We start from the raw sequence: 24,997 nt of genomic DNA, 5'->3' as shown, positions 1-24,997 counted from the left end.
TTATGGTCCTTTTCAACCCAGGCCATTCTATGATTCTATGATCCCTCGTGGTTTGTTCTAGTTTATGCTCACTCAGCTGTTGGATTGCATTGGTTATAGGGTCAGGTCCGTGTGCAAGATCACCTTTACACCTAACAGACAGCACCTCTGCTTGGAGAAGGAACCTGAGGCACCCATTCCACGTGCGGCTGTGAGGATGATCCCCAGGTGCCTGCAATGCCAGCTGCCCGCTCCCATGCAGGGCGGCCTCTGCACATCACACAGCAGCAGCTGTGTCGTTGGCACTGGGGAACAAAGAAGCTGTTCAAGTCCGAGTGCTTCCAAAAGCACTGAAAGAGAGCAGCGTCCCAGATCAGTAGACATGGGCAATCTGCAAAGCTTCTGTTAAAAATAAACCAGTGAAGTCAGGCTGTGCAGCTATCGGCGGGTTTACTGTAGGAGATAACCACCGAGGCTCAGAAGAACAATGACTGGCACAGCTCCGTGACAAGGGCTTGCTAAAGAGCTCTGAGTAAATATCCTTAACTTGTACCCACTGTCATAGCAATCAGCTCCTCCGAATCTGCATCTGAAGATTAAAGCATACGGAGTGCTGCTGCGTTTGTCACAATAAAGATATAGGTGCTACCTAGATATCTGGTAGTAGTCGCTTTTAATTAGGGAGAGACTTATTATTGGCATTGTGTACACTGACGTAGGTCAAGAGGGCACAAAGGGATAGTAATGCTGCGATGTAAAACGTAACAGATGTCAGAAAACTCATAACCATGAAGGACAGCCTTGGAGACAGACGTAGGGCCGCAGCCAAAACATCGAGGTCATTTGAGAAACAACTAATTGGTATCCCGGAGAGTTAGAAACCAGAGAGGAGAGGAACCCTGCTGGCGCTGCTCATTTCACAGGGCTGTGGGGAACACACTTCACCTGGAGGCAGAGATCTGCTGGGACTGAGCCCTCCAAACTGCCTTTGGGAAACGTTCCTCTGAGGGCAGCAAAAAAAGCTTAAGGGGAAGTAACAAAGTGATGTGTGCACTTCTAACTAGGGGGGTTCCAGGACAACAGAGCGTGCAGGTTGTCACAGGGAAGGAGAGCAGAAACGTGTCCTGTGTTATGGAAGCTGTGATGCAACAGGACGGGAGCTGGGGCTTCAGTGGCAAAGCACAAGGATTATGCCTGCAGCCTGGGATTGCTCTCTTGATTTATGGTAGAAAACTTACGTTGTTTGCTAAAATGCAGTGATTTTCTATGCCTTATTATCTTCTGCACGTAACATTTGTCCAAAGTACAGGAAAAGGTTTTTGTTAAAATGTTCTTGCCCCATTTCTCTATAAGACACCACTTTGTTAGGGACATGCTTTGCTGAAGATAGAAGCTGCTTGGTGTGTGTGTGTGAGAGTGGCTACAGATGCAAAATACTGCACTGTGTGTGGAGCTGAGGGAGGAGAGGGGAGGGCAGAGTTGTGTCTGCGGTGGAAGGAAATTAAAATACAATTTCAGGCCTATATCAAGCGTGGCATCAGCTAAGTCAGACAAGTATTGAGCAGCAAATTAAGGCTGAAATTGAGGGATCTCCACTGATTTACACAGAGCTGCTTCTGGTTTGCACTGATGTTCAGTGGGAACGATCAGGATCCATGGCAATCTGTGCCAGCTGCAGCGCTGCTGCTGTCACTGCTGCCGTGCTTCAAGGAGCAGCAGTCCAGAGCATTTGTGCTGTGGAAAGAAATCAGGGTTTTAAAATGTGTGGCTGGATTGTAACCATTCCTTCCAGAATCGTGTGTTTACATAAGGGGAAACCGATTTCTTCGGAATGACGGCTTGCTTGGAGTTGTTTGACGCTGGGAATTTTACGTGCATTTAGCGGAGAGTGTAATGAAAACCATGTGATGCTCCACTGCAAGTTATTCCTTCTCAGAGGGGCTTTTGAGGAACACATACAGAGTCTCAACGGGCGGATCCAACCAACAAGTGTAGCACAGTCAATTAAAAGTAGGCAGGACTAGTTGGGAAGAAAAATTAATGTTTCCAAGCCATCGTTCTGGGTAAGGAGTGGGGGTAAGAGGTGGCAGCAGTGCTGCTCAGCTCAGCAGCAGCTGGAGGTACCTTTCCTCCCTCAAGGAGAGGATAGCTCGAGCACATGGCATTGTTCATTTACCGTTCATTTGCCTTGTTTTCTGCGGCGTTTGTCCTTAAGTCAACCCTTCTGGTGATGAAGAGAGCTGTGTAGCTTCTAAAACATGTTTAAACCCCACCATTAACCCCCATGAGTGCAGGAGGATGGAGGCTCCAGCCCCACGTAGCACCTCACCCCCTCCAACGTTATCTGGCTGATTCTGTTTCCGTAACTGGTTTCTGGCAATATTTGGAAGCTCCTGATAGCTTCCTCCCTGTGAGTGGAGGCAGGCTTTGAGCTGCAGCCTCTCCTTGCCTGCCCCATACCATCCCCCCCCTGCCTTCCAAGCTGTCCGTTAATGTGTCACAAGGACCTGCCCTCCATCCGTCCATGCTGCTCCCAAGCACAGCTGGATCTGGAAGCCATCCCATCCCGGTGTATTTTTAGTAATTTCTATTTGTGGGCACTCTTCTGCCTACTCTAAGCACAAGAGGGATGATGTTGATAATGGTGACGGTGATCTGGAGAGACACTCTTTAAATTAACATATCACTCTTGATTGCTGAGCTGTGTAGTTAGGTGGCTTTCTAAAGCTGTCTAAAGAGAACCTAAAAGCAGTGAAACAATGAGGAGCACAGCAGCATTGAAGGTTTTGCAAGCAAGGTCCTTGTGACCCATGGTAGGTCTGTGCATCCTTTTCCTCTTGAAACCAGTCCGAGCTTTGGTGTAAGCTGATCCCGCTCCAGCAACCTCAGCAATGTACCGAATGCCTTTTGCCAAGATTTCAAACAATAGTTTATTTTACTGCTGCTGCAAGGGGAGGCCGGCAGGAAGGGCTGCCAGCGCCCCGTTGGGCACAGGGCAGGGGTTTGCTGCACACTTCTCCTGAGATATATGCTTTTGGCTTCCTGGGATGCTGGGTAGAGCTGGTACGTGGATGAGAGCAAGTGGTTGCTGGAGATCCTGGTATCAGCCAGGTCAGGGCTGAGGTGGGTGCGAGCTCCCATGAGGAGCTCTGTACTTATTAACCTACTGCTTCATTGATGCCTCTCTTTAGCGGAAGCATTCTCTTGTGTTTCCATCACAAGGCCATCAGGGCTCAGCTGGGGAATGCTGGAAAAGAAAGGTGCTGTAATGAAAGCGTGCTCTTACTTCCAGCCATCATCAAGGCTTGCTGGCCTGGCTGCATTGTTCACAAAGCCACCAGTTCCTCCATCCCCACTTGGGGCTTTGTATACACATATGTATGTGCATGAAGCTTTCCTCAGTGCTCAGCAACAACAGCGAGGGCAATGTTGAGAGAGCTGCTGGGGGGGCAGCTTTCAAATGAATCATAGAATTGGATGAGTTGGAAGGGACCTTAAAAGGTCGTCCCATCCAGCTCCCCATCCTGTCCTGCATCTCCAGAAGGGTTCCTTAGCAAAGGTCATACCGCAAATCGTCATTAGAATACTTGTTGTCAAAAATGCTCTGCAGTGTTAATGTGTTACTGCCCGAATTAGCAACAAAACGGGACAAAACCGGCTAAGTCCCCTGAGAAATATCCTGAGCTGCCTTTATCGAAACCAATAGAAAGCGCGTTCTGTGATGCAGTCCTCGCAGTTGTTTTCTTCAGGCACGTTTGGTTTCCACAACTGCTGATTTGCAGTGCTTGGGACTTGTTGAGGGGCTTCCCAGCTGGGAGCGTGACATGTTGAGACGCTGTTGCTTTGCAAATGGTGTGTTAAAATCCTCGTTTGTGGCTTTCCTGTATCTGCGTTTCACGGATTGCGCCACTCGGATGTTTGCTCCTAAGGTGGAGAAGGAAGCCAGGGGGACCAGAAGCAACGTGAGCTTGTTTCAGAACTCCGGGTAGAGTTATTTAGAACTTCTCCTGATCCCATTTCTTTCCACGTGCTGAGTTCCAAGACATGTTTTTCTTACTCAGAGTACATTAAGTTAGTACCAACTGCATGTGCTTTCGTCAAACTGTCGAAACCACAGACTTCTATAAACCCTGCAATTAGCTCTGCTTTTGGTTTATGAGAATAGTGTAAGAAGTCCCTGTTTAGCAAGCTTGAGGGAATGGTTTAAGTTCAGCTGAAAAACTTTTCCCAATGGGACTATCAGGAAAAGAGTTTTTTTGCTTGTGCAGATACAGCGCACACAGTTTCTAATCCAATGTTGTCAGAGATGTTCAGTATTTCTGATCCATCTGACAGAGACGTTGATCTGGAAGATGTTTCTGAATACGATTAATCAACCTCTAGGCAAATCTCTGCTGAAACATAATTATTTCCCCAGGCACATAACGTGGGTCGAGGGTGGAAATGCAGCGCCAGCATCACGAGGAGCTAAGTGTGCTGGAGCTAAATCTCTGCTTTCTGTTTCCCCAGGACAGAAAACAATACCGACATGGAATCTCCTGTACCACTGGGTGATTTAAAAGCTGTTGTGAATGGAAATGAAGAAGACGAAAGGCTTCAAGAGAAAATACAGGCTTTTGAAGAAAAAATAAATATCGACGGCAGTACCCCTGGCTCAGTGAGAAGATACAGCTTAGGCCAGGTTTCTAAAGAAGAAAGGAAGGACATGAGATTTAACAGGTACGGTTCTATTAAACGCATGAGTGGTTTTCAGGATTATCAGTTTTGTAATAAAACGTTATCCAAATATTGAGAAATGGATCTGTGATACCTGTGGGCACTGTAAGGAGTTTGAAACAAGTCTCACATCCACGAATTTAAAGGCTGACAAAAAATGTCCGAGTTATTTATTGAATCTGTTCTGCACTCTGAAATAGCAGGGAGGATGGAAAATGTTCACAGATGACCGTGGAAAAGAAAATATGAACATGCATCAGCTCTGTGAACGCTTTCAGGCACTTCCCTTCCAGCCTCCTTGTTCTTATGGAGACCTTAGTTCTGTGCTCAGTGTATAGGTGTGGGTAATGCAGAACTGGAGGCTGAGTTGTGGTTCAGGTTTGGTTCAGTTAAATCGCTTTTGGATGGTATCTTTATGATGTGATCAATAAAGCACACACTGCAGAGCCGGGGTCATAAGATCCTTGCAGATAGGTCGATTGGCTCCTTCTACGGCATGCAGATGTTGTGATATATGTTTATGGCTTGGTTTCATTTGCTTATTAAAACTGCCTTGCATTTGCTTTTGAAATGCATATTTATGGAAGGTATTTCCCTTGGCTAAGCAAGCCCCGTGCTCCGCTCACAGAGCTGGCTGCATGGGGCTGACTCAGAAGAGCACGTGTTCAAATGAGTCCTTTCTCAATGCTCACCACATGGTGCTCCATTCCTAAACACTTCTCCCTAATTGCATTCCAGGTCCAAGAGCCTGGCTTTGCATGCAGTCCGCATGAAGGGGGTGAACACAGACAGTGGACAAGAAGAGGAGAACGGGGACGTAACTGCTGGGATCTCCTTCACTGAGATCTACATCGGCCAAGAAAATGGCAAGATGCCTTTTACTGTTGATGATGAAGAAATGCAACTGGGAAATTCCCTGGTTTCACACCAAAGTATGGATTGCGCAGAATCGGAATGTTCTCCAGCACCTGAGGGAGAAGAGGCCCAGGAAGGAAGCGTGGAGGTGGGGAAAGGCCCTGCAGAGTGCCACGACAAGCTCTACCTGCACTTGAAGGAAAACTTGGGTAAAGTGAAAGCATACGTCATGGAGATGGGGAGGAGGATCCCTGTCCCCGACCAGTGTGTTATCGAAGGTAAGAGGCCTGAGCCTTTCTGGTTACGGCAGCTTTGACACAGCACAGTGTCATCGCAGGGTCTGAGCAAGTGGGCAGCGCATGGAAAAGGAGCAGGACTGCACTGGAACAGGCTGCCCAGAGATGCTGTGGATGCCCCAACCCTGGAGGCATTCAAGGCCAGGCTGGATGGGGCTGTGATGCTGCTCTTGCCTAGCGGGCTCCCAGGAACGTTAGTGGGAGAGTTGCCCCTGGCTGTGCTACAGGGAACAAAACGTGAGCTCTCCAGAAAGTGTATGGCCTGTGACAGCATGAGCTGTGGAGCTGGGCTGCCACGTTCTGTCCTCAAAAAACGCTGCTTGAAAGCAACAGCATAAGGTCCGGGTGCTTTGTTTTGGGCTGGATTCTACCTCACCACATCCCTTGTCTTTTTTAATGGTTCCTGCCTTCCTCAAGGGAGGATATTTGTCTTGGAGTGTGAGAGAGCTGCTTTTGTGAGGCCGCGTGGAGGTGGGGGTGGGTTGCAGTGTGCTGCTAAACATGTCCTTGATGCTCCTTGAAGGAAAGTGATGGAGGTTGGGCTGTAAGCCTCTGCTCACACTGAGCAGCTGTTGGTTACTGGGACACAAGGAGGTGTGCATCGAACCACCCGCATCGAACACCTAATTTGAATTTGAAGTCTCTTACAGCAAATTAGAAGATGACATTTTAACTTCCATCAAATATCTCACCAGCTGTTTGCTTACTTTTTCTCTGGTCAGTAAGTTAACAAGTCTCCACTCCTAAAAGAGACGCACCTATATATTATAAAAGCCTATATTTCTGCAGGAATTTCTAAAGAAGGGCAAAAATGACAGGTCCTCTATTTGAAATTGCTATTATTCTTGATGAAACTTATGTTTCATAGAATCAGAATGGAAAGGTGAGAGGGAGCAATCTGGCTGGAAGTGCTGAAGGCTGCAACCTCACATTAATCAAACGCAAGACACTGAATATTCTAAAATATATTGCTCCATTTCCTTTCTGAAGTACCTATTATGATATGTTCTAAGCATGTGACTATTTCAAAATTCATTCAAACTATTGTAATTTCCTGGAAATCCACATCTAGCATTCTTAGGGAAATTCCTTGAGCAGGGGCACATGTGCAGAACAGGAGATTTATGTGACTCATTCGAAATACGCTCAAAGAAATGTCTGGCTCCTTACACAGGGGACAACTTTGTTCATATTTCGGATATTACACAAACCACTCCATCAAAAACCTGGCAGATCGTGGGCTTGCGTGATCCCCGCACAGTATAAGGGCTCATTCAAGCATGTCTGTTACACTTTCTAAGTAAAATGTTTAGCAAATATTAACACGTTTCTAAATATGCACAGTTGGCTAATGTTGGCCACGTCAGAATTTGCTGGGCTGGAAATGTAGTATACAAAAGAGAGAAAACATACAATACAGGCAGTTCAGAGCGGTGTCACATTGTGAAAGAGAGCGTTTGCAGGAAGTAGTGGCAGTCTGTGCTGTAACCAAATAGTGCTGCAGTTGGCACATACTGGGGAGTGCAGATCTCCCAGACGCCGCTTTGCAAGTCATGCTTTTCCTGGGCTCTCTGGCGGCAGCTCACTCAGTGTTGGTTGTAAGAACTCCTCATTAACGACAGGCCAAACTCTGCTCACTTCAGCAGGATTCAGAACCATGCCTGTACTTTGAGTGCAGGTGTCCAAGCTGTCTGCCGCCGTGGGGAGTTCCTCAGCGCTCAGCCCGGACACCATCCCCCAAAGCATTGCCTAGGGCATGCTGGCTGGGGCAGGAGATGCTCATGCACTTTTGGAAAGGCACAGAATTAGAGTTTAGAGCTCCTGCCAGCTATGGGACACCAGTACCAAGAGCATCAGCTTCCGTTAGCTGGGACATATTGAAGGTTTTCCACGTATGGTGTAACTGAATGTCCTCTGCGGGCTGAAAAGCAAATGGAGCAGAGAAGAATTATTAAGAAAAACAGACACATCATGATGACATCATTAAGTGATTGTCTACATTGATTACAGTCTGAATCTTGAATGACAATGCAGACCTGGAGGAGGAGTATGGGGATCATCAGAGCCCCTAAATGCAGAACTGACCTGGGACTGTGCGGTCCGGAAAGGAGCCAGCTGACAGGGCTCTGTCAATCACAGATGACAGGAGATTTGCTGGGAGTGGTGCTCACTGTCTGTCCTAATACGTGTATGAGAGAAGATGTAAAGCAAATTCAACATATACAAAATAGGTGCCTCTCACTACATAATTAGCCGCATGTCATTTCGTGGCAGAACTGATTGCTACAGTGCATGAATTATACTGAAAGGGTACCTGCTTTCAAAAGTGATTAGGTGAATTCCTGGCCGAGAGCCACTCAGACGTTATCACAATGATCCTTCCCCTGACGGTTGTGGAGGACTTCCAAAAGTCCACAGTCCAAAACCTGATCTGGCATAGAAGAGGCTTTGGGTTGGTCACATCTGAAGAAAGGTTGGTGTCTCCTCCACCATTCCTGTTTCTTCCACATCCATCTGTCAGTTTAACACAAGGATTTACTACCTCTGAACCCTGCCTTGCTGCATCCTGGAGCCCCAGTGCCACAGGCTGCACCCCGGGGTGGGTACGGGGCAGATCTGGTGGCTGCACGAGTTCCCCTGCGTGTTTTGGTTGCATCTCTCCTCTGTTCAACGTATTTGCTTTTTTCTTCTGTCCATTCATGCATTCTTGCCCATTCTGTCCATTCATGCGTATTTCAGAGCCGTAGCAAAATATTTTTCCTTTGCAGGGTGCATTTTTCAGACTCTTGGTCAATTTATAAGCTCCTTCAAATGTATACCATGGCCAAAAAGCATGTAGTATTGACTCGAGTGGCAGATTTTACCATTCTTTAGGGAAACTAGTTAAAAACTGCACGAGTGGATTTGTGGTCTATTGTGGGGGTGATTTAACAACAAAGAGCCCAACAGACTCTGGTAGATCTTATCTCTATGAGGCCTCCGGAGTCTGGAGACAGGGCTAAGGTGTAAACAGAATAGTCTTTAGTACGCACAGCTAATGTGGTCACTTCTGGGACAGTTAAGCAACCCTTTGTTTGTTATCTACGTTGTTGTGAAGAACTTTAGGATAATTAACCGTGAGTGGATTTACTGCTTACAAGTGAAGGATATATAAGGTGTGTGTAAAACACAATAAGGAGAACTAGCTATTCAGAGAACTTGCTATTAAAAAAGCTTGCTATTCTGATGCCACACTGACTGGGGGAATTCTGTAACGCCGACAGTCCATCTGTGATGGTGAATGTGAAGGTGTGGGTGGGATGCTTATGTTACAGGACACGCAGGGTTAAGATCAGGCTGTTGGACAGAATGTCTTACGCTAAGGAAATGCTCAAGAAAATAATGTTTTGAAGAAGAGACAAGATGCAACAGCTTACCGGACCTGTGTATGCGTGTGCATAAACCAATCTTCTGGAACTAACGCTGCAGTTTAATAGGAGATGCAGAAATGTGGCAGAAAGAAGGCACTGGAGCTATATCAATCTTTTTCCTTTAGGTTGTTTCAGCTTGGGGCTGATGGTCTGGTTCAGTTCCCACTTAGTTAGAACCACCTTGAGGAGATTCACATCTCTGCTGTGCTTTAAATGGCTTGAGATGTTCTTCTATATCATGCTCATCACTTTAAACCTCTTCAACCCGTGGACCTTTTCCAGGTCAAACTCCTTGACTTCCATGGAGCTAAGCATTTTTCATCAGCCTGTACATTTCCAGGCGGTTTGTGATCTTATGTCACATTGGTACCTCTGGGATCCTGCTGATGGCAGCAGCCTGGAGTCATGCAGCTGTAATTTCCTGAACTCTTCCCCAGTTTTGTTGCTGCTTTTCAGCATGTGCTGGTCAGGACCTCGGTGCCACTGGGCTTCCAGTGACTGAGAGAAAGAAACTGCATTCTGCATTGGGCCACGCTGTGCTGTGACCATCTGGAGCTGGTATCCAGCTGAGGCCTAAATCAACTCTTCTACCTGGTTTATCCCCAGTTCCTCCTGCTTGGAGTTGGTGGGCTCCATCTTCTTGAGACTAGTTGATTGAGATAAAACGTCACCATTAGTACCTAGTGTTCAGTGCTGGGTGAGCCACTGGAAAGAAACACTTGGTAATGTGCACAGAGGAGGTAGTGGAGGCACATCTCTGCATTAGAAGAGCGGAGACCAAGAAGACACAATGCATCATTCAGTTCTTGGGCACTGAAGCTGAATTCGATGAACAACATCGCAGCCCCTGGGTATAATGGGCTGCTCCCAGCTCCGTGTTGCTCTGCAGGAGGAACCATACACGCACATGAGAGAGCTGATAAAGGAGGAGGCAGCAGGGAAGCAGGTTGCAGCCCGCTGGTCCTCAATCTGGTTGTTGTTAAGCGTTCTGTTGTGCCGAGGTGTAATTGGTACCATACAACGGAGGCGATGGAAAAGCTCACAGCTCCCCTGCAGCGCTCGCCTCCGCTGCAGCCTGGTGCTTCCACGCTGATTGGGAGCAGCTGCGGCCCCAGTGTGACCACGGGGCCCTGGGTGCTGCCAGGGCTCTGCTCTGCTGGGCTGGAGAAATACCGGTGGGGATTCTATCCAACCGAGCTGCTGTGGACACTCGGATTCAACCCAAAAGTGGGGTGAGCAGTGAAAATGGAAGTGCGAAGGCATGGAATAGCCCTTGTGCATGCAGGATCTGCGGAGAAGTCCCCAGGGCAGAGGGTAGTGCAGCAGGAAGGTGGAGGTGCTTGTGGCTGCACAGACCTCCTGTGGGCCAATCTCCGGACATTGTTTACCCGGTGGTAGCAGCCTCTCACTGGGGTTTGCTATCCCCTCCTGCAGAAGCCAGGGGGCATAGCCATGGGATTGGCCCCATCCCGGCCCCAGGCAGCAGCGAGCAGCGCTCGGTGCAGGTGCATGAGGTCACCCTCCCAGGTGCATCATGACCCTGACGGCGAAGGGAAGGAAGGCGGAGAACTGTATGAAGTTTGAGCAAATCTGTGTGCTCCCAAATGTGGCTTCTGCCGCCCAGATTTGAGCTCTGTCCTGATGGCATTGCAGGGGCTGCCCAGTGCCCATCACCATTGTGCTGTCTGCATGACAGCGCGTGTGCCCTGCTGCTGGTAACACCAGCTGCACTGAGCCACGTGCGTGCGCAGCTGGCAGTGCTCCCAAAGGTGATCGTTTCCTGAAGCTGACTGCTCCAACCTTTACCCTTTTCTCCTAGGGTTGTTCTTTGCATCCCTATCTATAACCCAAAATGAAGGGAAAAGGAAACTTGAAGGGAACAACCTTTCCCTTCAAAAGGAAACAGTGCACAGGCACTGAGCACTGTGTGCACTGGAGCTGCTCTGCACCGGAGCCATCCCCACGTGGGGCAGAGCCCAGCTAGGAGGCAGCTACGCCTCTGGTACGCAGCTGACTTTCATATTCTTTTTATTTACTTTCAGATACCGTGAGAAGCTGCGTAGCAAAGCTGTTCTTCAGCTGTCCCCTGAAGGGCCACTACTGCCTGTACAGCAAATCCAGCTTCACGCTGCTCAGCTCGCAGCCTCCGCTGTGGATCCACATCATGTTCCTCTTCCAGCAGGTGTGTGCGGGGCACCAGCAGCACCTCTCTAACGGTGTGCTTGGAACGATGTTTTAAGGGTTAATCTGTCGGAATAAGCTCCTAACCCGCTGGTTGAGCATTCCTGACCTCAGTGACTGCTCACCACTGAGGGTACATCATAGCAGATTGAAATGGTTTTGCAGTTTGTAAGGATTTCTATTAATGACTACAAATTCCAACTCTCTGTAATGATTGCAAACCCTGAAAAGCACAAAACCCTGTTGTCCTGCTTCAAACGAAGCTTGCAGCAAGTCCCAGCTGCCACCCTCCCACCTCAGAAATGAACAGGGGAAATGCAGTGGGTTGGTATGGGAGCAGAATCGACCCAGAGACTGTAGGTGAGGTTCAAGGGGCAGCGCCCTCTGGGAAGTGAAATTTTTGTCTGAGCAGGATTTGCAAATCAGATCAGCGCTGTTCTACCGACCCTAAGCCACTGTCTTGCCTTTCACAGTGTTTCAAATACGGCCCATTATTTGGACATACGTGGGATTTCCTAGTAGGTTACAAATGGTACAAAGTGGTAAAACAATGCCTCACGTTCACAGTTCAGGATGAACTTATTGTAAAACAACTGGGTTCCGTTTTTTTAACCTACGTAGCGTTGACCATTGCTATTCGCCCCACCCTACTGTGCCCTCCGAAATACAAAGGATTTCTCTGGAATGCGGAGCTCGTACGGTGAGTGATGCTGTGAAGTTTGCAGGTCAGGTCACTCCTCCCTCTGTTTGCTCCTAGAAACAAGTACAGAAATGGTCAGGAAAAATAACAATGCAGCGTGGCTGTGATGCATGGGCAGTGCACAACAGGATGGAAAGGTCGGAGGAAAGGAAGCAGAAAAGGGCAGTGACAGAGCCAGTAATGGGACAGCAATATGGAAGGAGAAAGTAAAGGCAGTGAGTGGCTCCGTAAACGAAAACCTGATGGGAGAGGTTGAACAGAACCTGGAGAGATTAAAAGAATTGTGTTCCAGATTTGGCATAAGATATTTTTATAGTGCATTAATAATGAGTTAAATGGAAGACTGGTGATTCAAACAGCTTTCAGCAGAGTAGTTGCGGGCCCACAGACATCTAATTCACAGTGTCTGCAGATTTCCACACCAGTCACCGCGTTTCTGTTCGTTGTCTGCCGGTTGCACTGTGTTCTGTTGGACTCTGCAGCAGTAGAAGCAAGAAGTAGTTTTTCAATCAGGTCTCCAGAATAGATCCTCAATGTCAAGGCTCTGCTTTTTATTGAATTGCAGAAATTTTAATGGGTAGCTGTATCGTGTTTCAAACCCCTCAGATGGAAGTTGTGAAACTCACATACTGCTGTTTTCTCAACTGGGCAGCTCTCAGTCAGAGGGAAGGGCAGCGCATTTCAGTGCAGAGCTGATTGTCAGACAGAAGAATGATAACTAACAAAAGGAAGAAAATGAGAACAGGGGTATGTGATAGAGGAGGTGCTTGATTTCTTGGATTCAATCATTAAAATCATCCCTTACTGCTGTAGGACTTTGGGTTGGTTTCTCCCACTGGTGTGCAGTGTCACACCATACCCAGCCCTCCCCAGCACCCCCTGGCAGCCCCTCATAGATGGGCCAAACCCCAGCTAATGGGCTGCAGGCTCCTCATGCCTGGCAGCAGCGCCAGGTGCTTTGTTTCTCAGCTCTAATTTGGGCAGAGCGATCCAGCTGGGTTGCACATGTTGTGCAATCACATTGCACAATGAACATTGGATTTGCTTGTGTGCTCTTACCTTGGCTCCTGCATGCAAATGCATTTTCTATTTACGAGATCGCATCATAGATATAGTAGAGGAATAATGCTAAGCTCTCATAACCACTTTTTTAATGTTGGCTTTGTGTGCAGTTCAAACAGTGAAGAGCCTAATAGCACTGCACCATTAGAATAATTCAAGGCAGGGTTGGGTCGCATCCCACTCCATTGAAGCAGGTGGCCCTGGAGGTGATAGCACCCAACCTGACAGCTTTCATCACGTGCTGCTCCTTTGCATGCACTGGGCGTGGAGAGGATGGTGGTTCCTGCACTCAGCACGTCCCCCTGTCTGCTCAGTGCAATGGTGTGCTGTGCTGCAGCCCTGCAAAGCACAAGGACAAAGCCTGTGCAGGCTGTGGTAGTGCTGATGGGCCCTGCTGAATGGCAGCTCCCTGCCAGCTCCAAAAAGGCGCCCATTGCTGAGATGCGTGTCTCCAGAAGCCAACCATATGTTTTAATAGATGAGCATTTGCATACCAGCACGGCATGCAGATTGCTACGCATAGTAATAATGAGCCAAGGATCCTAAAGGCATTATGTACGAGAAAAAAGCCCCGGAAGCAAGTGAAACCTGTGGGCATTCATCTAATGGTGTGCATGTAGACCCATTGTAACTCCTCAAAGGGAAATGAACTAGTTGCTGGTTACCTGCATGGCTGCCCCAGTAAGAAAAAAGAACAAGATGCTCTTGGTTAATGGCCGAGCCAAAAATACTCAAAATGCAGTTTCCAACTTTTTTTCAGAGCCTGTTTGCAGAACCTTTGTCAATACAGAGTAGTCCAGTGCAAGTCCTCAAGGCCCTGTGGGAGAAGACACAGCTCAAGGGGACGCACAGTTTTGAAACTGCCATGATCCAGTCCACGTTCCCACACCAAAAGGTGAGTGTGCTTTTCCTCTGAGGGAAAAAAAAAAAGCTTTAAAACAGCTCTAACGGGTTTTTGCTGTGCTCCAGTTGTGAAAAACAAGCCTTTTCCCCTTCCTTCTTCCCTTCCCATCCATCTAAAGTTCTGCAAATTAGGAAGTGCAGGGAGGTGGTGGAGTCACCATCCAGTAGTTGCCAACCAACAGTGGCTAAGCATATGGCAGCTCCTAGAGCGTGCCTCTGGCTGCCCTTGTACAGGCAGCACTCAGCTCGGGGGGCAGGGGAAGCCCTCCCCAGGCTCTGTTTTCTCTGCAGAGGGTCTGCAGCGTTACTTCGTTCCTTGCTTTGAAGGGTCCCCAGCCTTGTTCTGCAGCCCCTCCTGCACACTTTGCGTGGATGGTTCCCAAAGTGATGGAAGCTATTGATACTGCGTATGGATTCTTTCCTGCTCACTGTTTAAAACTCTGGATTTAAGTGAGCTGCCATTACGGGCTGCTTGGCAGCCGCCGGGAAATTCGCCTCCTTAAATGCAGACTTGGTTTTATGAAGATGATCATTTTCACATGCACCATTGGTTACCCCCACCGGTACAAAAGATTACTCTTTGAAAGCTGTTTACTGTCTCCAGGATTTCGGGGAATGCTATTTCAAAGCTATTAATCGGGCTTCTTGGAAAAGGACGCTATAGGATTGTGAAACAAGTATCTATTTATCCCCAAACATCTCCATGCAGTGAAATGGGATGAAATGCGCTGTCAAACATGGTTTTAAAACACTCTCTCTCCGGACGTTTGAGGCATAAATAGTCTGAAAGAATAAGATGAATTTACAAAAGTTATGGGCGGTTTAAAAGCAGAAGTTTCATTAGAAACACCTTCTGAACCCCCAAGCTATCTATGTGTGGAGGGGGGAGCTGCCACCGTGGTGTGAGAGCAGTGGGTCGCAGCTTATGGGCCACTTGGACATAGGCTCAGCTTGGCCTGTTAGCTGCTTGGAAACCCCAGGCAGAGTCATGCAGAGCCATTAGGGGTGTCCTTCTGTCCGGTAGCTGCTTGACTTGGCTCCATGCCATTTGTCAGGTTGGAGCTGGTGGAGAGCAGGAGGGTTTGGGGTGAATAGAGGGCTTAGAAAAGAGCGTGCTTTCATTAGATTTAGGTGTAGTGTGCCGTGTGCTCCCATTCTGAAGAATGTGTCCAACAGCCTCGAAATGTGATTAGTCCCCAGTGCATCGGTTGCACAATCCTGCTGCTGTCAGAGAGGCACTCGGCCTATTTGGGGAACTCCCGTTGCTGCCCGACAGGAAGAGTATCTCCCAGTTCCCAAAGCAGTGGGGCTGGAAAACGAGATACCGATCTTCACCGATGTAACGACCGAGGCGTGGATGGGCAGCGGGAGCTCTGGAAGCCACAGGTTATGGGAAGTGCTCTGGACGTAATGCGACTGAGAGGGGAAAGGCTTGAACTTCAGTGGTGCTCCCCACAGCGTGCCGCTGCACCTACTGCTTCCGGTTTTGTTTTGAGTATGACATAGAATCTGAATTTGGGTTTGGTGACGTTTCTGTTGAGCAACTGAGAGAAGTTCGACGGAGCTCTCAGGGAGCACGACCTGGACCTGCTGGAAGGAAGGTTCCTTTGACCTCAACCTGCCAAAAACCTGATGGGAGCACTCGTGATGTGACCTAGCCATCGCTCTGCCCGGCAGGCCGAGCTTCCCAAAAACCTGATGTTTTGGTGTCCAAAGTTCTTCCTGTCACCAATGGACTCCAAACATAGCGAATGATTTGACAGAACGATCGCTGCCGTTCATCTTACTCCTCTTCCAGTAGCGTGGAAAGCAGATTTCTGGATGCTTTCCTTTAAAATGTTTTGAAATCTCTCGATGACGTTGGGAATCTGCCGCAGAACGAACGCCGTGTTCTCTACCCAAGTCCTGAACCCCGTGTTACAGCACTGCTTGAATGGCCGTGCCAGAATCGGGAATACCGCCGATGTGGAAGAGCTGGGGAATGCTGCGGGCCGGCAGCCAGCGGGAGCCCAGCAAAGCCAATGCTGAGACCTCTGCTCCGCTATAAATCAACACAGACATTTCCTCGATGTGTACTCGAAAGAGTGTTGCAAACCAGGAGGAAAATCTACTGCGTCAGTGATTTATCCCGAAGTAAATTCTGGGAAATATTTCCAGCTTTACCTCGCTGTCAGAATGCGGAACCAGGCCAAGCTGTGGATGCAAGGAGTTGCAGCGAATGCCTGACAGCGAGAACGCCCGCACCGCTGGGCAGCGGCGTTCTCGAAAGCCAAATGGACAACGGGACGGTGCCACAAAAAAATATTGATTCAACACAGCTTAAAACGTGCCGGGAGTAAAGTGCTTCCAGATGTGCATCCCTACAGATCTCCATTCCGTTGCTTCACCGTTCTCTCCCCGAGTGTGCACGGCTGCAGTAGGAAGGCTGTGCTGGTTGCAGCTCTGCAGCGCGCTGTGTTGCCTCGTGGCGTGTCAGAGCAGCCGTGTGATTCCCTCTGAGAGCCTCTTGCTGAGCTGCCTTGCGAGAGAATCATTCACAGTTTTAAGCCACTGTTGGCTCCGTCCTTCCCTGCTCTTTGTTTGCTATCTCCCTTTGCGCAGCAGAATGAGGTGCCGCGTTCTCACGGTGCGGTCACTGACGTTTCCCAGATGATGGAGGGCAGCGTGAGATGCTTCTCTCCTCTCCAATTAGGCTTTTTTTCCCCATGCGTCGTCTCCTAAAATCAGCTCCTTGTTTCGGCGTACAAGGAGTACAGTGTGGAAAAGGACAACGGCTGCCTTGGTATTTCTCCGACATTTTCCTCTTTCACATGGCTCACTGCAGACACCGGAAGGTTTCCCGCAGGATCCTGGCCTTGTTGTTCAGCCCCATCCTCACAGTGCCCTGCACAGACCCACTGGGAGCAGTGCCCCATGTGCTTTGTCCACCCCACAGCCCCCAGGTGGGTGGGAGGAAGGCTTGGGACCTCTCCCATTGCACAGCACGGCAGCAAGCCGCACTGGAGTGCATGAAGCTCCTCTTGCTGGAGGAGGCTTGTGGCCCTTCCTGCCCCAGCAGATGGAAAAGGTGAGAATCAGACAGCTCCTCCTTGCTCGGGATAAGCCCGTGTCCCTGGCAATGGAAGGTTTTGTTCCCATCCACCATGTGAATTTCTGTTTTCTTTGGGCTGCGCTGCATACCAGTGATGGCCCCAAGGAAATAAGCTGGAATGGGTTTTTCTGAGCCTTCCTGGCAATTCCTTCTGCTCAGGGAGCAGCGTGTTATCCAAAGCCCACGATTGTTTGAATGCGAGATCACCATCTTTATAAAAATTAAATGGTGGGGTTTAAATGACAACAAATTACACTGTGTTTTAATTGCCTCAGACAGAGCATCTCCCAGCTCCTCTTGGGAGCTGCAGCTGTGCCTTCTGTAGGCCTTTCATTGAATCAGACATGACATTGCCTTGCAGACGCCCAGCCCTTACTTTCCTGGCTGCTCTCAGTGGAAGGACAGCACCGCATGTACCTGGATGTGTTTTGTGCAAGATTAATCCATCTTGTTGTTGCTTCATTTTTGGAAACATTCACATTAACATTTTAAAACATTCTCATCAGTGCTTCTTGCAGGGTGGTGGTTTCGGAACTTCTTTCTTTACAAACAACAACGAAAAAAGAGAACAGATAAAGAAAAAGAACAGCCACTCCCCCTGGCTGAGCTGGGGACCCGTGGGACAGACGTGACCTGCTGTCAGACAGGAGGAGGCCCCCAGCACGTGGGACCACTGCCCTGGGGGTCCTGAAGAACACTCTGAGGGCTGGAGGGAAGGAGGGGCTCGGCTGTGGGCACTGGGGGAAGGGAGGCAGAAAGCACCCAGCCCTGTCCTCTGCTTCCAGAGAGCTGGTATAATGGGCAATGCCAAAGGCAGAGGGAGGTGCCCTGCTTAGCAGTTCACCCAGGCAGCCTGTTTGTCAGCATGAGATGAGTGAAAGAGTGCACTTGTTGGTGCCCGCTGTGACATGGGGTCCCGAGGTGTAAGGGGGTTTGGTTTCTCTCCTTATTGGCCCAGGATCTGGACCACGTGCAGATGCACCTGGAAGAAGTGAGGTTCTTTGATTTATTTGGCTACAGCGAGGAAGCGGGAGCCTGGCAGTGCTTCATGTGCAATAACCCTGAGAAGGCAACAGGTGAGTGCTCTGCGGGCGGGCTGCAGCCGGGGCTGCGTAACACTGTGGCTCTGCACTGTGCAGGAGTGCTGCTGGTGGCAGCAGCTGTGCAAAAAGTAAAGCTAACCCCCCAGCATAGCAGAGACGCTGTCTGTTTCCACTGCAGCTCTCCGTGAAACTCCTCTTGTCTCAATGTTCCCGGTGAGATTTGGAAGGTTGCATGGCTGCTAATGCCTGGGGAGGGGGAGGGCTCTGCGCCCATCCTGCAGCACCCAGATAATGGGGCTGCCTCTGCTGGGCCGCATCCCAGGTGCCACCCCTGGGGGGACATTGGCACTGATACTGCACCCAACCCAAGTCCTCTGCCAGGGCATCGAGGGAGGGTGGCCAGGGTGACTGTGTTACTTCCTTTAGCATCGCTGTGTCTGTAGTGCGTGTCTTAAGAGCAAGGCAGTGCTTCAGGACAGCTGTAATGCTTCAACTACGTTAGAAAACAGGGTGAGGGGAAATGGACTTCGTCCCAGGTAAAAGATTCTGGCGAGGGATGGCCTTTTCCTTGGAGGAGTTTTGTCGCAACTTGACAGCATGCTCAGCTCTGGCTGGGAATTATGAACAGTTTGGCCAAGCCTTTGAATAACTCGCTGCTTCAGATATCTGCTCGGGCAGCTGCCCTCTCTCTATAGTTGGTTGGCCCAGAGCTTATGAAGTCCCATCAGGGCAGCACCTGCACTCGTTCCATGGGGCATCCCCAATCTTCCTCCTTCCACAGCTCTAATGTGGGGCTCATCTACCACAGGAGAAGTCATGCTCTGAGCCAAAACTTCACCTCGCTCCAGTGGCCTTTCCCTGCTTTGTCCATCATGTTAGAATGAGATGGATGCCAAGCCATGAGGAAAATAGGTCCACCTTGTTTAAAATGCCAAAGCTTATGAGAATGGCTTTGTTTTGACACATTAAATGCCTGAAAATTCAAAAAAAAAAAGAAAAAAAAAAAAAAAAGGAGCATTTACCCTTTGTTTTGGAGCCAGGGCTGCAAAGTATGGGATGCCTTTGGGGATGGCCAGGAGCAGGAAGAAGCGAGCACAGAATATTTCTGGAATATGACAGCCCTTTTTATAAGCCAATTCTGGTTTTGCTTAAAAAATAATAATAAAAATATAAAAGATCAGGCACATAGTGAATACCACAGCTTCCTCCTCGGTTCTAAACGCCCTGAGAAGTCCAAGCAAATGAATGGCTTAGTGGCAATACAGCTCAGATGCACGAGAGGAAGGAAGTGAATGGGTGAATGGGTTAATGGGTGAAAACCTGCAGGTAAATGGCACGTTCCTGAAACGGGGATGTGGAGCTATGGGAAGAGCTGGGTCAGAGTGGGAGGCACTCGGGGGTCTTTGGGGGTTTGTGAGATGAGGAAGAAAAAAGGGCTCCTGGAATGGGTGAGGACTGTAAGGGCTGTGGCACATCTTTTATCTTCGTTCTGCACTGGGATGCACCCTTTTGAAATCTCAAGTACTTTTGAAAGACAAGAAAGTCACTTCTCCCTCTTAGCAATGCTGTTTAGCAACCCGGTTCTTAAAGCAGGAATTCAGAGGCAAATTCTTTTTCCATTATTTTCTTTTGTTTTCTGCTAATGTTGGGTTTTGTGACATTTTTTTTTTGGATGCCGTGTTGCAAGATGCCATTTATCCTGGGGTCTTAGGGAAGGATTATGCCCTGAAGCCTGGATCTTGCTGCGGGACGCCAGCTCCGTGATGCTGCTTGCAGATGCGGCTCTGATCGTTGTGCTTCAGCAATGCGGTGGATGTACCCAAAGCAGCAGTTAGCCCAGAGAAAGTTTGACCATTTCACACGCATTCTTCACACTTTAAAGCATGGCTTAGACAACCGCACTCTTCCAGAAGTGCTGCTAAATCGTCCTGAATTGTTTTGTTCCCGATATCCCTGAGCCAAGGAGGGAGAGAGCATTCCTGCAAGCCCGACTCATCTGCCCACGTACACGTACACGCACTGGCTCTGTTGCTGGTCCCAGAGCTAGGAGAACCAAACTGCACTATTTTCTGTTCTTATTTTTTTTAAACAATAACCATTCGAGCGTGGATGCGAGGCATTAGAGATGTTAGTAAGCACTGCGTGCCTCTCGTTGGGAAAAGCTGGCTTTTAAGAGCCTCATTTCAACATAACCTCCTGCGCTGACAGTTGGCTCGCAAGCCCTCGCACACCAAAAATTCAGTAAAACCACTTGATAGCCTGCGAGGGAATTGCAGTGCATGCCTTGTTCTGGGAGCTTACAAAGACATGGCAGTAATCCCCGTGGGCTGCAGAAGAGACACTGTGCCCATGGGCAATGATTCGGGTAAAACTGAGGGCTTTTGATGAATTCCTCCTTAAAAAAGCAATTCGCTCAGGAGAGCCCACACCGTGTTAAGTTCTGAATGCATTTATCTTTTGCGAGCAGTGGTGATTATCTGGTGAACCGAAATATCCCCGCTGTAATGCTTGCTTGAAAATTATAAAATGTGGCATTCAGTAACGTGTCCTTTCCAGGTTTTCAACAAAACCAAATGCGATGATTAATGAAGGAGAGCCAATCCATATTCCCTTAGGTTAATTGCATTTATCTTCTGCTTGCCACCCACACATTCCATTCTTTCAAGTTAAGAGGGGCTTATTATCATTGAGATCATTCATGATCGGACTGAATTTTTGTGGATGGCTTCGTTTCATCAAACAGAAGATTTAATGCTTTGCTTTTTTCTTGAGTTCATCTTGGAAGAGTTTCAGGTTTTGTTTTGTTTTATTACTTTTGTTCAGTACCCAAACAACTCGGAGTTTGGCACATTGTAATTCTGCAAAGAAAGCAAGATGGAAGTAATAGAAAATAATTCCAGCTTACCTCATGGCGGACGCTTACATGAGTGGGTATTATTCAAGGTTGAACTGATTTTGGAGTTAGTCTCTCTCCACTGAGACGGTTTAGGAAGCAATGGATACTATAGTAGGAAAAAAAATCATTTCTAGTTTCAGGGTACTATTTTTAGCATTTTTAGCCTCTCGGGTGTTCTTTGGAAAAAAAAAAATGTAGTGAAAAATATGTGGTAGATACAACATTTTGAGTCCTTCCCTCCTTTCTTTGAGTGAAAGAGCTCATGGAACGTCAATAAACCACTGCACGGTGCTTCCAGCCCCAGAGACCGCGTGGCCGCCCAGTCTGACCCTCTGTAAAACAATAGCCAAGAACCCACTCCAGTAATGCTTATGTCAAGGAAATCTTTCCTCTTTGGTCAGTATCATCACGTTAGTGTATTTCTCTAAAGATGACCAAACCTGTTCTTTAAAAGTAAGAGAAGGAGAACTGATGAGTTGTTGCTTAGGTAAATCAACCTCCTGCTCAAACGTGGGATTATTTCTGCCCTGTCTCTGAGCTCTGGAGCTCACGGTGCCCTTCCCTGTTATGAGGAAAGTGGCTCTGTGTGGGCTTTATCACGTCACATCTCGATCTTTGCTTGCGAAACTGAAGAGAATGCACTCCGTTTCCCATGACATGAGCCTTCAGACATTTTTGTATCGCTCTGCTGAAGAATTCTCAGTTTGCCTAGAGGTGAACAAACCAAAAGGAGACACAACATTCCGGTGATCGGTGTGTGTGGAGGGAATGCATACGCAACACCTGGCAGCTGAGCGCATCTTTTTAATCCTTCTAACTGCAGTAAAAATGCAGATGCTTCTTCCATATAACGATGCTCTGTATGGTAAGCCACGGGGTCACCAGCAACTGAGTTTGGGTCTGGCAAGACCCAAAGAGTAAATCTGTGCCTTCCCGGGGCAGTGTGGATCCTCTCCCGCTGCCCTGCGCCAGCACAGCCCCATGCATCCAATCCTGCTTTGCACACAATGTGCGCTCAGCGGCTGCAGCGGTGGCTGAGTAAAATCCCAGTAAGGACTGGGGCAGGTGGCCCTGGGAGGTTTGGGGCTGGTTCAATCTGGAGGGACCCGACAGCAGCCTGCCCACCCTGCAAGAGGGCACTGGGAAGATGCAGCCAGGATCTTTGTGGGGCCACGTGGCACGAGGACAGGAGGTGAGAGGCATCTATTGGAATAAGAGAAGTTCAGATCGGCTGCAAGTGGCAGCTTTCCCACCACGGGGATGGTCAGTCATTGGGGCAGCTTGCCTGGAGAGGTCGCTGAGATTTTCACGTCCCAGGTCAATAAATCCTTGAGCAACCTAGTCCGACCCTAGAGCCGACCTTGCTGTGAGCAGGAGGTGGGATGAGAAGCCCCTCAAGTTCCCTTCCAGCTGAATTATTCTGTCTCTCTGTGAAGTTAACTGCAATCAAAACAAGCGAAAGGACTTAGAAAAATATTGGAAAAGGGCTTCGTTCTTATCTTTCATGAATCTTTTTCTTCTAATCAGACCCTCAGACATACTGGCATCTGCTTCGTTATGACGACTTTGGAAGCTGACATCAGAATTCCCCACAGACCTCTTAGTGGATGTAGGCGAGAAGTGCTCTGTTATCATTGGTTCCAGCCCCGAGTGCTTGAAGACAGACCAGCATTTCTTTAGTAAATCCTGTTTGGGAAAGACTTTGGCCATGAAAATCCACTTTAGGCCAAAATTGCACATTAACTTCCTTTCCCATGTTGCTTTCCTGACCACCAACCATCTCAGTGCCCAAATGTTTTGTGCCTTAAAGCTTCTTAGTTTGGCTTAAAACGTGTTCCTACTGCCCTGAAATCAGCATTGCTGCACAAGGCCTAACCCTTGAGCAACTATCTTCCCATATCAAATCTTTCTTTAGCTCTATCCAGATGTTTATACATCCAACATCAATGTCTGAAAGTTAATGTGCACGTAATGAGTTATTTAGAGTTCTCATTTAGAAGTAAAGGCTCTATTCCTGTCCTATCTTCGTCCTTTTTTATTAAAGGGAAGTTCTCCCTGTTTCCTGCACGCTCTGGGAAGGCGTGCTGCTTGCTGCTGCCGGTGTTTCTCAGAGTCACGACTTTTTGCTCTGTCTGTCACCGCGTGGCCTTCATCACAGCAGTCCTGGCACCTCATCCTGGGAGATGGCGTGGCACCGTGCCCTGTGGTTATCGCTACTGAGGAGGTATTTCCTGCATAGTCTCACGGTGATAATGCACCCTCCACCAAGAGGCTGCACACGTGAATGGCAAATAATGGGAATGATGGAGGATCGGGGCTGCGAGGCGTGCAGAACAACCTCTCTTTATCACAGAAATCGTGGGCATGGTTCCCTGTTGTGGCTGAAACTTGGCCACCCCCCTTTTCATTCAGTGTATCTCCTTCCAGAGACAGAAATATTTACGGTCTTTCATGAGGAAATTGAAGCAGTACACACTGAAGACCCCCAAAGCATGTGCTTCTGCCAATGTAAACAGCGCTGGGGAAAAAACCACATTCCTGATCCAAACCTGCTGCATCGTACTGAGGTTGTTTCCTGCTCCCAGGGAGGACACAGTGCAGGGAGCCGCGTGTCCCAGAGCCACGCAGCTCGAGTCCCCAGCTGAGGCTCTTCCCAGCACCACCAGTGCTGCCCATGGCCCCGTCACCTTGCATCCTCAGCATCACGCTGCCCTTCTGCAGTCTGAGCTCTGCAAGGCCCTGCACAGAGGACAGTGGGCAAGGAAGAATCACTCTTGCTTGCTCCATATGTGAAGAGGTTGCTCCAGGGCAGTGTTTTGAAGCCCATCTGATGCCCTTGGTCTTCCCCACGCTGGGAGATGCCTTCCTGCACACCAGATTTGGGAATGTTCTTCCACGCCCCGAAGCCTTGCACACTTCTGCACGTGGAGGTGGCCCCATCTCTACAAACACATCAGTAAAAGCACTTCCTGGTGTTCCTGCAGGGCTTTAAGTTCTCAAAGGGGTTCTGAATACAGCGCTGTTTCCTCACGGAGGGAAATAAGAGTTTCATCTCCCTTCTTAAGGACTTTTATTTCCGTGCTGACAGACTCGAACTATTTTTCTGCGGCAGGCTGAGGTCACTTTGCAGAATGACAGTGGGGCTGAGTGTGCCATGCATGCTCCTGCTGTGCCCTGAGAGCTGTGCTGCACACCGTGCATCTGCCACTGCCTTCTGCTCTAGCTGCAGGCAGCACCGTACTGCAGTTGGTGAGGGCAGAAGTTGTTGTGTCTCTCCCTCTCTTCCTCCTCACTGACCTGGGCAGAGCTACCCTGTCTTTCGTTTAACACATGCTCCATACAGATGGCATTCACCCACGCATTGCACAGGTGCTGTTTTTGCTGTTACCACTCAGGGAAGCAGAAAGGCCGCGGTGTTGGTTGATGATAAGTAAGCAAGTTTTGCTGCAAAAGGGTAAAATTGTGTCTGTGCAGCTGGAAGCACAGGCGGGTTGTGCTGGTGGGCACATGGCAGTGAGTGGGGAGCGAGGTAACCTGCCCATAGCACTGCAGAGCAGGAGCAGAACTCTGTGCTGAACTCTGCAGCGTGGCGTGAAGCCATAGAGACAGCATAAGTGCTGGTTTCCAATTGCACAAAGTAATAAATTCTTGCAGGGCTGAGGAACAATTGGGAGGCATGATGCTGGGGATAAGTATGCAATGAACAAGGGACTGAAGGAAGAATTGCAGCCTGCTCCAGCTGCCAGGCCTCCCAGACCATGTATGAGTAAGGCCGGGCGCTGGGGTCAGGAGCAATGCTGGCAGCCAAACTGCGGATGTTCAGCACCGCAGCAGAGCCTGCCCTGCCTGAAAGAGAGCAGAGATA

At 48.8% G+C, this 24,997-nt stretch overlaps 1 protein-coding gene across 9 annotated transcripts in view; it reads left to right on the top strand.

The window, feature by feature from the left end:
* Positions 1-24,997, top strand: part of VEPH1 (ventricular zone expressed PH domain containing 1) — a 64,494-nt gene that overhangs the window by 35,585 nt on the left and 3,912 nt on the right. For 4 of the 9 annotated variants that reach the window (XM_021395789.1, XM_021395788.1, XM_021395793.1 and 1 more), the window contains 5 exons: positions 4,489-4,698; positions 5,434-5,828; positions 11,299-11,438; positions 13,960-14,094; positions 18,152-18,269. In XM_021395789.1, coding sequence (XP_021251464.1) covers positions 4,489-4,698; positions 5,434-5,828; positions 11,299-11,438; positions 13,960-14,094; positions 18,152-18,269 — 998 coding nt within the window. Of the gene's footprint in view, positions 1-99; positions 1,499-4,488; positions 4,699-5,433; positions 5,829-11,298; positions 11,439-13,959; positions 14,095-15,295; positions 16,835-18,151; positions 18,270-19,923; positions 24,899-24,997 lie in introns of those variants that run through there. The other 5 variants (XR_002438300.1, XM_021395792.1, XM_021395795.1 and 2 more) reach the window with 5 other exon arrangements.

Source organism: Numida meleagris, chromosome 4 (genome assembly GCF_002078875.1).
Source record: "Numida meleagris isolate 19003 breed g44 Domestic line chromosome 4, NumMel1.0, whole genome shotgun sequence".
Classification (NCBI taxonomy): domain Eukaryota; kingdom Metazoa; phylum Chordata; class Aves; order Galliformes; family Numididae; genus Numida; species Numida meleagris.
This window is presented reverse-complemented; position numbering and strand designations above follow the sequence as displayed.